At 34.6% G+C, this 13,660-nt stretch overlaps 1 protein-coding gene and 1 long non-coding RNA gene across 2 annotated transcripts in view; both read right to left on the bottom strand.

Annotated features, from left to right (window-relative positions):
- Positions 1-3,626: 3,626 nt before the first annotated feature.
- On the bottom strand, positions 3,627-4,582 carry LOC115443326. The gene is made up of 3 exons (XR_003938602.2): positions 4,472-4,582; positions 4,053-4,220; positions 3,627-3,750 (listed from the first exon to the last, which is right to left on the bottom strand). It is a non-coding gene; the product is annotated as an uncharacterized LOC115443326 (long non-coding RNA).
- Positions 4,583-6,845: 2,263 nt separating this feature from the next.
- The window catches only part of LOC115443310 (fizzy-related protein homolog), a 60,035-nt gene continuing 53,220 nt past the window's right edge, over positions 6,846-13,660 (bottom strand). Inside the window, exons 7-9 of the mRNA XM_030168666.2 lie at positions 12,513-12,681; positions 11,906-12,015; positions 6,846-11,195 (exon numbers count right to left, since the gene is read on the bottom strand). Coding sequence (XP_030024526.1) covers positions 11,019-11,195; positions 11,906-12,015; positions 12,513-12,681 — 456 coding nt within the window. The 3' untranslated portion in view covers positions 6,846-11,018. The remainder of the gene's footprint in view (positions 11,196-11,905; positions 12,016-12,512; positions 12,682-13,660) is intronic.

The raw sequence follows: 13,660 nt of genomic DNA, 5'->3' as shown, positions 1-13,660 counted from the left end.
AAATACGCGACTGATGAAAATATTGAACAGTTTCATTTTATACCCGTTGCTACGGGTGATATTAAATCGATTGGTTCCCTATAATATATATTTTCAATATTTTTTGCATAATCTAATCAAATTTTATACCTTGGTAATACTTTTTTTATTATACTAGCTTTTGCCTGTGATTCCGTCCGCGTGGAAAAGTTTTTCCGGGATAAATATTTTCCTTGGACAAAGTAGCCTATAGGCTTATACGTAGGTTGAAGCGGCGATAGCCTAGTTGGTTGTGTAACGGACTGTCGAGACGAATGTCCGCAGATTCAAATCCCAAGGGCACACACCTCTGACTTTTCTAAGAAAATTATGTGTGTATTCTTTATGAATTATCGCTTGCTTTAACGGTGCAGGAAAACATCGTGAGGAAACCTGCATACCTGAGAAATTCTCTGTTAGGATTTTTCGAGGGTGTGTGAAGTCTACCAACCCGCATTAGGCCAGCGTGGTGGACTAAGACCTATTCCCTCTCAGTAGTAGAGGAGGCCCATGCCCAACAGTGGGACAGTATATAATACAGGGCTAATATTAATATTTTTATTATAGCACTTAGGAGTAATTTAGCTTCGTATTAGTGAAAAAAAATCAATATCGGTTTAGCAGTTTCTGAGATTAGCGCGTTCACACAAACAACCTCTTCGACTTTATAATATTAATATATAATTTATTACATTAACAAGTGTGTAATCTCCCGTCCAGTGTCTCCGTGTACAGTCGGCCACAAAAGTAGACCGAAAAAAAACAAAATTTAATATCGCCTTTGAGCTGTAGTGTTTCTATTGAAAATAGTTTTATCTTCACTAAAACAGAGTGTTGGCGACGCACTGCCTCCCGTTAGCTTGCCGACCACTCGGAATGCGGATAAGTGTAGTTAATGACTAAAAGTGCGTGTATGTGCCGACCCGTTAATAACATTAGGATAAAAACGATACAATGATTATATCATCGCTGCCTCCTAGTTACGTTGGTGTTATTGATTCACAATAATTTTGTCTAGATCACGGTATTTTTATGCTCGCAACACAGTAATTCGACAAAAAATCGAATGTATTTGGATATCTCAGTAGGTAATAAGTACCTCTACACTGAACACGATATTCAGAGCTAAGGCCTTAACCATTGTGCGACAAGAGTAATGTAGGTAATTAAATAAGTTAAGAATTATAGCTTTTCCGATATTCCAATTGCTAACATGTGGATTGTATCATCTATATTATGACTGCTTTCTTGATTTAAACCAACCAAAATTGAGTAACTCCTGCCCGAATCCACAGGGCGGGACACACACCCCTTAGTAGGGGTGTATAATTAGGAAGTACTAATTTCAATTACTCATAACTTGTAAATTCTTCAACATTTCAATGATTTCTTCTGTTTAAAAAATTATACGACGTACATATTTTTTAAAAGTTATAAGTAAAAATATTTTAAATACCCTATCATCCTAAGTAAACAGCATTTTCAAAGGGAACGCGTTAGTATCACAACTCACAAGCCAACGCGTTTTATCGAATGGAGACAACGCGTTGTCTTGTGTCGAGCGAGCGCCGCGCGTTTCAAGTCTGTCTGCACAAGGCTTAATACTTAGCGCGATATAAAGTTATTTGGTCTCAGTTTGTTTCGATCATTTTGTTTATGGAGGAAACCGAAAACATATTTTATAAAGTCTCTATTTTCATTGGTTGTGTATTGGTAAATAAATTTGTAATGATAACAATTATTAATATCCTTATACTTACTTTTGTATTTTAATATTGGTTTACTTTTTCTAGTAAGTATGTATCACGAGTATCTGCTTATATTCAATACTATTAGAATTTTCAAAAAACGAATCCACGCAATAACAATCCCTACTTATCTCATTTCAAATTATAATCACAGAACAAGGAAAAAACTATGAAATTGATTTTAAATTCATTTACAGATTCATCAAAACAAAATCCGCTTGAAATTGATTTGCTTTTTTTATAATATGCTCACAAAAATTTAATTTTGAGTCGACTATAACACCCAAGTCCCGCATACTTAACGTGACCAGACGTCCCGATTTGAACGGGACTGTCCCGTTTTACGATAATCTGTCCCGGTGTCCCCAGAAAAAACTCGGGGACATAAAATTGTCCCGTTTTTCGAAACCGTGCGAAAATGTAAAAGCCGACGGGGCTGCTACTTGGCTACAAGGCCTACGAATCTTTTCTGTAATGAATAAAATGTGGACATCTGAAAAAACTCAGTTACAGATTGCAGTTCTGAAAACGATGTTGATAACTAATGACAATATATAAAAAAAAAAAGCTGTAATAAAATAACGTTTTCTTTAGACAAATAGAAATAAAATTGAACATTTGTATTTTTCACAATATTTTAAATTTATAATTATCTAACAATGAAATGTTTTTTTTTTTTTTTGGTCTCGCGGAAAAAGTGCCTTATTAGTACCGCCCGGCCGTGGCCCTCTTCAGCGCATTAGGGACGGCTGCGGGCTTCCTCTGACGTTGGAGTGTCTAGTCGGCCGCTGAAGTACAAATTTTCTAAAAAGCGTGTGTTATTTCTTTTTTCATTGTTTTTTTTTATGCTTGACGTAAATAAACCGATATCCCGTTTTGTGACGAAAAATAAATGGTCACGTTACGCATACTAGAAACTTCTTTAATAGGGATATTATTTATAGTATCATAAGCACTAAAAGGATATATTTTTCTTGAAAGTTTTAAGTGAAAACATTTACATGTGTTTATTACCATTTTATTATTGGAGCACCAACTACTTATATTGTCGATATCTCTTTGCAAGCAAAGTATGTCATATGGCCTATTGATAACCCGATATAATTTTAAATCATCAGCGTATAACTGGTATTTGGATGTTATAGTCGAGCACAAATCATTGACAAACACTAAGAATAGCAAAGGCCCAAGGTGCGAGCCCTGAGGCACGCCAGAAGGAACTAAACTGGTTCTGGATTTAAAACCTCTAACCTTGATGAGTTGTGATCGATTTGAAAGATATGATTCACACCATCTTAACAGTGAACCACAAATTCCAGCATGACCCAGCTTTTTTATTAAAAGGACGTGATCAACTACGTCGAAGGCCTTGGAAAAATCTGTGTACACAGCGTGAACTTCACTTATATACAAGAGAGGAGATAAAGGAACATATTAAGAATTGTTGGTCCGTTTTTTTACAAAATATATAATATGGCGGTGACTAGTAGTAATAGTAGACTCCCCGTCCGTATAGGTCGCGGTACGTTGCCTGCACGACACACCTCGTAACGGCGAGTCTCCGAAACACGGTATATCCAGGCATCGCACGTTGCATCTTCCCGACCAATGAGGTGTGCCTGCGCGCTCACCGGGAGTCACATGGCGCGCGAGTGTACTTATGTCAAATTAGTTGTTAAGTGCATTAAAGTTTACGCTGCAATAAATGGACTCTTATTGAAGCTGACCCACCCGACTATAATAAACTAATAATCTGAATTTCTAAAGGTATCATTAGGTAAATTTATACTTATTTATTATTTTCGTATATTTAAGGACATGAGTGGAAAACAAATAAAATATAAGTAAGAAACGATAAAATGTTACATTTCACACTTATTTATTTTTAGAAAGCTTATTGCTTGTTTGTTACATTGTCGTGCCTCCGCCCGGGGCGCGAATGGTCGCTTCCTAAGATTTATATCAGCTTTGCTTGTTGTTATTACTGAAACAGAACAAAATAAAAAATATTTAAGATTAAAAAATAAAATCCTATTTTCAATTTGGATGTAACCGCGACAAGATTTTCTCGGTAACAACTATGTCATCCAAATCATCCTTGTTTGTTCAGCGCTTTCTGTCAATTTATTTATCAAAATCTGTCCTTTTCAACGTGCCTAGTTATGGTTTATTATATAAATAACACTAAAGTTCTTCGACCAAATAACTAATTTTAAAAAAACCTCACGAACTTTTTCCCCAACCTTATTTATAGTAGTAAAACATTTAAAACAATTGAGACCTTACCTGCTTACTTTTCCGGAGTCATTTATTACACAATTCGTCGCATTCGTACATTCCTTTATAGTATCCAAAAAAGGTTGTGGCGCAGGGTAGAACGCCAATACTGCATTATATAACGAAATGTAACAAATAAGTAAAATAAATGTCAGATGAAGCCCCTTCATTGTGAATCTGAAAGAATAACATTCAAAACATTTAAAACGGTCAGTTTATTCGCTCCTTCACTCGTATTGTATTTTCCAAGGATTACACCCCCTTGCACTTTTTCAGTTTTAAATGTATTCTAATTTTATAGTAATGTAAGTAAAGGACTTTTTATAAGTTTCGTTCAAATGCTTTACACGATAATATTTGATTTTGTAACGAAATTTAAAAATATGCAAAAATTAATATAAGATTTAAAATAATAACAAAATCATAACCTTTAACTTGCAAAAAATATTACAAGACACGAAGCAGTACCCTTTAGAGACTTGCCTATCTATTATAGAAATAAATACGCGACTGATGAAAATATTGAACAGTTTCATTTTATACCCGTTGCTACGGGTGATATTAAATCGATTGGTTCCCTATAATACATATTTTCAATATTTTTTGCTTAACCTAATCAAATTTTATACCTTGGTATTACTTTTATATTATACAAGCTTTTGCCTACGATTCCGCCCGCGTGGAAAAGTTTTTCCGGGTTTAATTTTACCTAGATAAAGTAGTCTGGTCAAATTAGACATTTCAAATAACAAAAACTCCGACAAAGCTCAATATTTGTGGAGATCATGTATACATCAGAAGAAATAAAATGCCAAGTCCCATAGATCCCATGTGTGCTAACAAAGTTATTCAATGTCAAAAGTCAAAATTATCGGTTTATGTGATTTTTCTCGAAAACGGTAAGTTTTTGCCTCGTTTTGCGAAAATATAACTCAGATAAAAATTGTAGATCATAAAATTATCTACAAAAAAGGTCCTTGTACTTTTTTCTTCTTGCTGGATATTCATAAATTAGTCAACTGACGATGAATCAAGTCTCTTTATCAATATCACATGAATCTTCGTCTATTGGATTCAATTGAATATTCGAGCAAGACTGGCCTTGACAATTACTGTATGCTGCTGAACACAATAACCCTACTATTCTACAACAACGTTTAGCACCGCAACCTTTTTTGCATTTGCAAAAAATAGTATTTAGAAGTTTATCTGGAGCCGGTGGGAGTATAGTTTGAATTGGTTCCAAAGTATTATTTGTGCGTGCGTGGACAAACGTGAGGCCTACCTTCCTTGCTACCGTCCATCCCAGGTTTCACCACAATGCGCGAAATGTACACAACGTACACTAAGGGCGGACGTACCCTGCCGCCCGCCGACGACCTCCCAATGGCCCCTATTAGTCGCCTTCTGTGACAAGCATGGGATATCGTGGTGGAATGCTCCAAACGCCCCTAATCCTCAGGGCGGGACAGTCACCCCTACTACCTAATTTCAATTACTCATAACTTGTGGATTTTTCATAGCATTCCAATGATTTCTTCTGTTTTAAAATTTATACGATGTACATATTTTGTACAAATTATAAGTGAAAATAATTCAAATACCCTATTATCCTAAGTAAACAGAATTTTCAATGGGAACGCGTTGGTATCACAACTCACAAGGCAACGCGTTTTATCGAATGGAGACAACGCGTTGTCTTGTGTCGAGCGAGCGACGCGCGTTTCAAGTCTGTCTGCGCAAGGCTTAATTCTTAGCTCGATATAATATCAATTGGTCTTAGTTTGTTTCGAACATTTAGTTTATGGAGAAAACCGAAAAATAATTTTATAAAATCTCTATTTTCATTACTTGTGTGTTGGTAAATAAATTTGTTATGATAACAATTATTAATAACCGTATACTTACTTATGTACTTAAATATTGGTTTACTTTTTTCCAGTAAGTATATATCACGAGTATCTGCTAATATTCAATTCTATTAGAATTTTCAAAAAATGAATCCACGTAATAACAATCCCTACTTATCTCATTTCAAATTATAATCACAGAACAAGGAAAAATTATAAAATTGATTTTAAATTCGTCTCAAGTATGTCTGCACAAGGCTTAATACTTAGCTCGATATAAAGTGATTTGGTCTCAGTTTGTTTTGGTTTTGTCAGGAAACCGAAAACATATTTTATCTCTATTTTCATTGGTTGTGTATTAGTAAATACATTTGTTATGATAACAATTATTAATATCCTTATACTTAAGTACTTGTGTTTTAATATTGGTTTACTTCGTTCTAGTAAGTATATATTACGAGTATCTGCTAATATTCAAATCTATTAGAATTTAAAAAACGAATCCACGCAATAGCAATCCCTACTTATCTAATTTCAAATTATAATCACAGAACTAGGAAAAAACTATGAAATTGATTTTAAATCCATTTATAGATTCATCAAAACAAAATCCGCTTGAAATTGATTTGCTTTTTTTATATTACTTATATCTGGCTCAGTATGTTTGAGGCCAGTCAATGCCCATATTCTTTAAAATGCTCAAAATATAATCGGGTTTAGACGGAACATTTTCAGCCAGAGCTACCAGTAATGAGACTTAACATCTCATGTCTCAGGATGGCGAGCGCGGTGGAATACCAAACAATACTTTGTAATTCAAGGTGTTGGATCGTGTTTCTATTGTTTATGGGCGGTCGTATCGCATACCATCAAGCGAATGCCAAGCTCGTCTCGTCATTCAAAGAAATAAAGAAAATTAATAAAACGATAATAAAATAAAAATACGTCCACATGTACCACACAAACACTTTATTTCTAACATATGACACTATATCGATATTGACTTAAATCGTTAGTTATGCCCGCAATCATTGCAATTATTATTGTTTTAGTACATTTTTAAGGATTTTTAGTTATTGTTACTATGAAACATGTTTTTTATGCCGCGGCCACATTAGGCGTACAGTATGCGAACAATTACAAATCAGATGTTAACTTCATAGCATGATCGCATGAATAACACAACTTTTGAGGAGATTCAGCATCTAGTTTTAGGATATGAAAGGACTACTATTGGATCATTTTTGTATAAGTTTCAACTACATACCAATTAGGATGTATTTTTTAATCCAAACTACGTATTTATAAGATCGCATACTATAAGCGTGCTGCAACCGTGGCCTCACACAATGCAATTTTTAATATTCAAGCAAGATTTGCGCCACACTTAAGTTTCCAAAAAGGCATATCTAACGAAAAGAACGTTTACAAATACATATAAAAATAATAGTCGAGTTATCCTAACTTGTGCATATATTAAACTCTCAAATCTATTTACATAAATAAATCATATTTTTAACACCAAAAGGACCTACGGTTAGAAAAATTTATACAAAAAAAAAATAAAAAGAAAAATAGCTAAGATACAAGAAAGGAGATAAAGGAACATAAGAATTGTTGGTCCGTTTACAAAAAAACATATATAAATTAATAATGTGAATTTCTGTCGGTATTATTTGGTGAATGGTATGATTGTCTTAATTGAAACCAGTTTTACATATTTTATCGCGGATTTATTCTACTCATGACGTTTCGAAGGACTTCCAGCAAATGTTCCGCCCCGTGACGAATAACACATCTGGAGTGAAATATAATTAAAAACTGCGATCAAATTAGCAAAACTAGTTTAATTTCAATGACTTAATTTAATTAAATTCTAATATAAACTTTTCTGAGATCATATTTATTAGTATTATAACGTCGTTAGTGCTTATATTGACGCAATCAATTTCACTTATAAATGGCCAACAATTTATGCAGATAACGTAATTTTGATGTGTCTACAAAAAGTATGTAATTTTTTTTTGACATGATAATTGCCAGTTATTTTGTTAATATTATTAAAACTTACGCAAGACGTATTAAATTAGTAGAAAACAACACGGTTTTACTACGTTTAAAATACGACCTACTTAATAGGTCGAAACTGGTCGGCGATTCCGACTACTTTTAAAACGTGAGTAAAACCGTGTTGTTTTCGACTGAGTTATTTTGTTATCTGGCAGAATTTTGTAACCACACCTAAGATCGCATATTATTCATTGGCGAAAAATGTATAATCTATGGTACAAAGATATCTATGGGACGCTTCCATTCGCAGAAGGCGCGTTATTACAAACAATCGCCCTGTTCGTGGTCGCGTTTACAATTTGCACAAAATAAGTCCCTCTATTGTTACAATCAAACAAAACCAGACAATAAACACAAATTTATCCAAACAAAATATATTTACCAATAATTTGACATATTTTTGGTACGATTACTTCGTGAATCGTCTACTGCAGACCGTTTGTCCAGGAAAATAGAGAAATTGAATAATAGGACTTGATCATTTCCGCTTGAATGTTGTATATTTAAATTTAATCAGATTGTCGGTGCCATATAGTCCATGAACGACTGATATTTCTCGACGGTAGCCCGAATTATGCCGGCCTGTTTGATGTTGTAGTCGGTATCCACTCGGGCACAGATTACGCAATACTCCGTCAACAAATCTACAACATTCGAGAGAAATAAAGGTGCTACCATACCGCAATTACAAGGTAACTTTTTAGAAACCTGTCACTGTAACCGCAGTGTGGAAGCGCCCTAAACGCATCTTTGTAGACAATCCTTTACTCATAATAGTTATAGTTTGCCCTCTACAGCGACACTATTTGTTAGACTTACGTCACACAGATAACATATTTGCTAAAATTTAAATCTAAACTCGTACATAATATTCATTGCACAAAATACACTATTTAATACATCCAGAATGAATGGAGACGCCTCGAGCGTTAAGAACAAAATTATTATTATTTCTAAATTCATAGACAGCATCTAATTTTGTTTGTTTGAAATGTTTTATCCAATCCTATCTTAGCCGCCTTATAAGCCTTAAGAAAGTTAGACAAAACAATGTAAATAAAAAGATCAATAAGGTGTTTAATAAAAAAGAATACTAGAACTTCTTATACAACCAAACCTCCAAAAATAATTAACTCATAAGATTATTTGGGATACCATTCACGCTTTGAATAAATATTAATCACAAAATAAATAAGTTACTTTTAATAATTTATGTTCAAATATTTCAGGATTGGCATCTTTGAAAAATCGATATGATTCATTACAATGTTATCGATACAATCGATCGATAAATTATAATCGATACACGTGATAATAGTCATGTCGAGGCGTCTCCAATCAATTTTCCTCATCACTAAATTAGTTCTAATTACACATATTACACTTAGAATTTCAAGCGAAAATTTTAAACATTACAGTATCTATTCGGTGGCAAGACATTTCTTTGATAATACATGGTTTGAGCCACATTCAAATTATTCGATTAGTCGAAGCAACTCTAATTTTGGCAATCGATTATACCTCAGTTCATTGCTAATAGTTCGTCTAACTCTGGAACTCAGCTACATATATACACCCATGATTTTTACACCCCGAAAACAATTGCTGAAACATAGAAAAAAAAATATTACATTAGTCATAATATCACACAACCATTCGGCAACCGAAATGTTTTAGATGGGATCAATTATAAAATCAACAACTTGTCTAAAATCAATTTCAGTCAAAAATTGTATAATTCACAACAATGTGACTGTAGAAAAACTATTACTGCGTGCTCAAGAAATTCTCCTTATGATATATTTATATCTTATACGCTTTTAAATTAAGTGTACAAAATTAAAAATAAATTAAAATGTTAGCAACATGGGTGGTTGTTTTTTTTTAATAAAACCAGGCCTCTGACTTATCCAGTTGTAAGACCAGGCACCAGCTGAGAAGTTATTACAGTTGGCATAGACAATAAGATCAGAAACTAAATGTAACCTTAATACTTACGACATAAAATTCAGTTTTCTTTTTAATTTCTTTTTGACGAGAATCTCTAAGCACGCAGTCAACTTCAACAACAAAAAATAAAATTTATATCAGGGCCCGTAAAAAAGAAATATCAAATGTGTTCGATACTTCTCTTTTACTTTAGGCTCCTTAAACAAACTATATACACAGGATAATTTAATAAAAGTGTTCTAAATACAATATAAACGTCATTATGTATAATGAATACACAAACAAGTGTATATTATAGAAAAAAACACGATTTCAAATGGATCTTGGTGATATATTTTGGTAGGATATTTTTGTTAAAAAAAACCTATTTTTACGATTTTTTTTTATAAAACATTTGAATTTTTTTTCTTTACATAACCACAATCAAATGTTTCAATTAATTTATGGTGGATTATTGTTTTTTCTTGGTTATTATATCCCATATTTGGGTACAATTCTGAACATTACACATTAACACCTGTATAAGATATTAGACTCACAGAAAGCACGCGCTAATTTGGCATAATTCTGCAAATCATTATACATTTCAAAATATATCACCAAAACTTCCACAACTTAAAATATTACACACAATACGTCCACTATACGTCTGATATTTCTCAAGTTAGTCTTCGTTCGGTTCCAGCATACGTTGACGACACGTTAAGCGTAATATCTTTTAACTCTCTTCTTAAATATCTCAGAGAAATACAATAAATAACTACTCAATAACACTCGAAAGTTAATCATCGACACGATCGAAATCGAAAATCTCGTTTAATCGATTCGAAAACATCGATAAGCATAAGCTTAAAGAGCGGACATTACGCATATCCAGAATAAGCCTTATAGCAAAAAACGCTAAATTTTCCCGGTATAATACAAATTTCACATTCACTATAAACCGACCAATTTACGTGGCACTTTTCACCAATCAACAAGACTTTCGATATCGACCAATATTCATTATGTACATTGCAGTTAGCACACTTAATGTTCGCGGTACAGTCAGCACACTTAATGTTCGCGGTACAGTTCGCACACTCTGTATTCACTGTGCACTTGTTTATCTGAGCGCGGTGTAGAGGTTGAGCACGCTCTTGTTCTCCTTGTGCGAGGGAGTCTTGGAGAAGACGTTCCAAAACCGCAGCGTCTCGTCGCCCGCGCCGGTCACTATCGCCTCGCCGTCGGGCGACAAAGCCAAGTACAGCACTCTGTACGAATGGCCGGTTAGCTTCGCCACCTGCGGAACGAACAAGAGTATTATTAGTTTTGTAATAATATTTCAACAATATCCTCTTTCCACCTCTCTCTATCTATCTATTTAATTAATTTCGTTGCGGAATAAAGATGGATTAGTGTTCTCTGAAACTCGCCAAGCTTCACCTTCGTACTCACTTCCTTTACCACTTTCACATGAGCTCAGTGTCAAAATATGCGTGTCACTACTGATCCAGGCTTACAGGAATTATAGTGGCAGGTGTGAGGGCGGGCAAGTGTCTATGCCCATTACAATGTTGTAAAGTAAACATGACACATGTCGTCTGAATGTGATTGGTCGAGAGACCAACTGCTGAGTCACGTGTCAGTCTCTCGACCAATCACAATCGAATGACACAGATGTTAGTGGCGTGTGTCATGCGAAATTCTAAGGGGGCTGATTGATAGAAAATACTAAAACTGGTGGTTCTAGAAACATGAAATTTGCTCAGGGATATCTTAACATTGATGTGTGCTTACAAATTCATTCACCAAAAGGGTTAAACTTAATTAGGTATATGACTAGTATAAAAAAACCTTTGGTTTATTCGAGCATTATGCAAAATAGACTGAACAGATATTTCTCTATTAAAATGTTATCCTCAGTATTGTACACAAGAAAATATAAATTGGTAATTGTCTAATTGTATTAGTAAAACAAACTCATAAGTACTAATAAAGGGACCACCTTACCTGAGTCAGCGAAGGATATTTCCACACTAAGATCTGATTCTGGGAATAGCCGTGCGTTGAGACCAACTCGCTCGAGTGTTTGGACCACGCCAAGTTGCACACTTGCGAACCTGACGATAAAAAACAAAATATTAATAATACTTGTCCTAAATTTCAATTTTACTAATATTATAAATGCAAAAATTAGTGATGTTTTTTGGATGTTTGTTCGAAATAAACGCAGAAATTGTTGAACGGATTTGGGTGAAATTTGGAAGACAGACGGGCAAGGTTTTGGAATAACGTATAGTCTACATTTATCCCAGAAAATTCAATGATTATTTCCGAAAATCTTTCAATCCTAACCTAACCTAACCTAGCTTTTGTTGATGGTCAGACGTATTTTATATCACCTCGGATAGAGACCACCATACACGAGGTGTTAAAACCCGTCATAGTGGGTCAAGTAAGTGTATCGCGTTCCGAGACCAGCTTGTGTTATCCAACAGGCCGGCATAATTGTATCGACTGTCGATGGGTAATCATCGTTATTGGACCTCACACCACTTACCATCAGGTGCAGTGGCGTCACTTTCCCGTGCTTGTATTCTGGAACAGTCGTGTTTACCTGTGTCGACGTATGTCATGGGCTGCGAGGTGAGCGTGTTCCAGAAGCGTATGCAGCGGTCGGCGGTGCCGCCGCCCGAGGCGAGCAGGCCGTGCTGGTGCGGCGACCACGCGATCGCCTTCACCGCCGCCACGTGCGACGAGTACGTCTGCACCGGGGACGTCGAGTGCTGCGGGGAGACGGTTATAATCAAACAGCTGCTCATTGACAATTAATCTAAACATAACTAGTTATAAAAATTTTAACAAAATATCTATCAATTATTAGACAAATTATGTTTTTAGACGTTGTTAATTTTCACTAGCACAAAATACCTTGCTAATTAAGAATTAATCTAAACATCAGTAGTTATAAACATGTAAACAAATTATCTACCAATTAACAGATAATTTATCATTTAAATTGTTAATTTTTACTACCACAGTCCCTTGGTGATTAAGAAAGTTTTTCGGATTCTAAATCTAACATCATACATTGTAAACCCCGTTTAGAAATGAATCCAAAGCCTCACGATTCAAAAAACAATACATTAACAAAATCCCAACATTACAAATTAAACACCCCAAAAAAACTAACACATTTTTTATATTAGCAAATCACACCTCGCCAACTTCCAATCGCCCAATATAACACGGCATAACGAGACGGTATAAAAATACATATAAAAATGGGTTCCCACACACTAAAAACAGGAAGTTTTATCGCTGCAACAAGATCGAAGGACGCTTGCGGTGTGCAATATCGAAAATTTTTGTCAAATTCCCACACATATATTTAACGGCAAGCTCGTCTCGTCATTCGAAGCAATGAAAAAAAAATGTGTCCATATTTTGTGTCTCTAAACGAGACAACTGCGGTGCATTTTTAGACTTTTTTTTAATTTTTTTGCGGTAAGAAAATTCTTTGTCATTTCTTCTGACACGAATAATCGCCAGGATAGATTGATCTTTATTTTTTCACAATAACTATTAAGTATTTTAAAATCTGCAATGCGAGTTATTATAGGACAATTCCATTAAAAACAAGACGTGTAGTCACCCTACATGGCTGTGATATCTTCCGTTTTCACTTTATAGCTACACTTCGGACAGTTTATTTGTGTGAACGTCGCCAAAGTCATCTTTATCGGGCGGACGACGAATTAATTA

The sequence above is a fragment of the Manduca sexta genome, chromosome 28, assembly GCF_014839805.1.
Source record: "Manduca sexta isolate Smith_Timp_Sample1 chromosome 28, JHU_Msex_v1.0, whole genome shotgun sequence".
Classification (NCBI taxonomy): Eukaryota; Metazoa; Arthropoda; class Insecta; order Lepidoptera; family Sphingidae; genus Manduca; species Manduca sexta.
The sequence above is the reverse complement of the archived record's forward strand: the minus strand, read 5'-3'. Positions and strand labels throughout refer to the sequence as shown.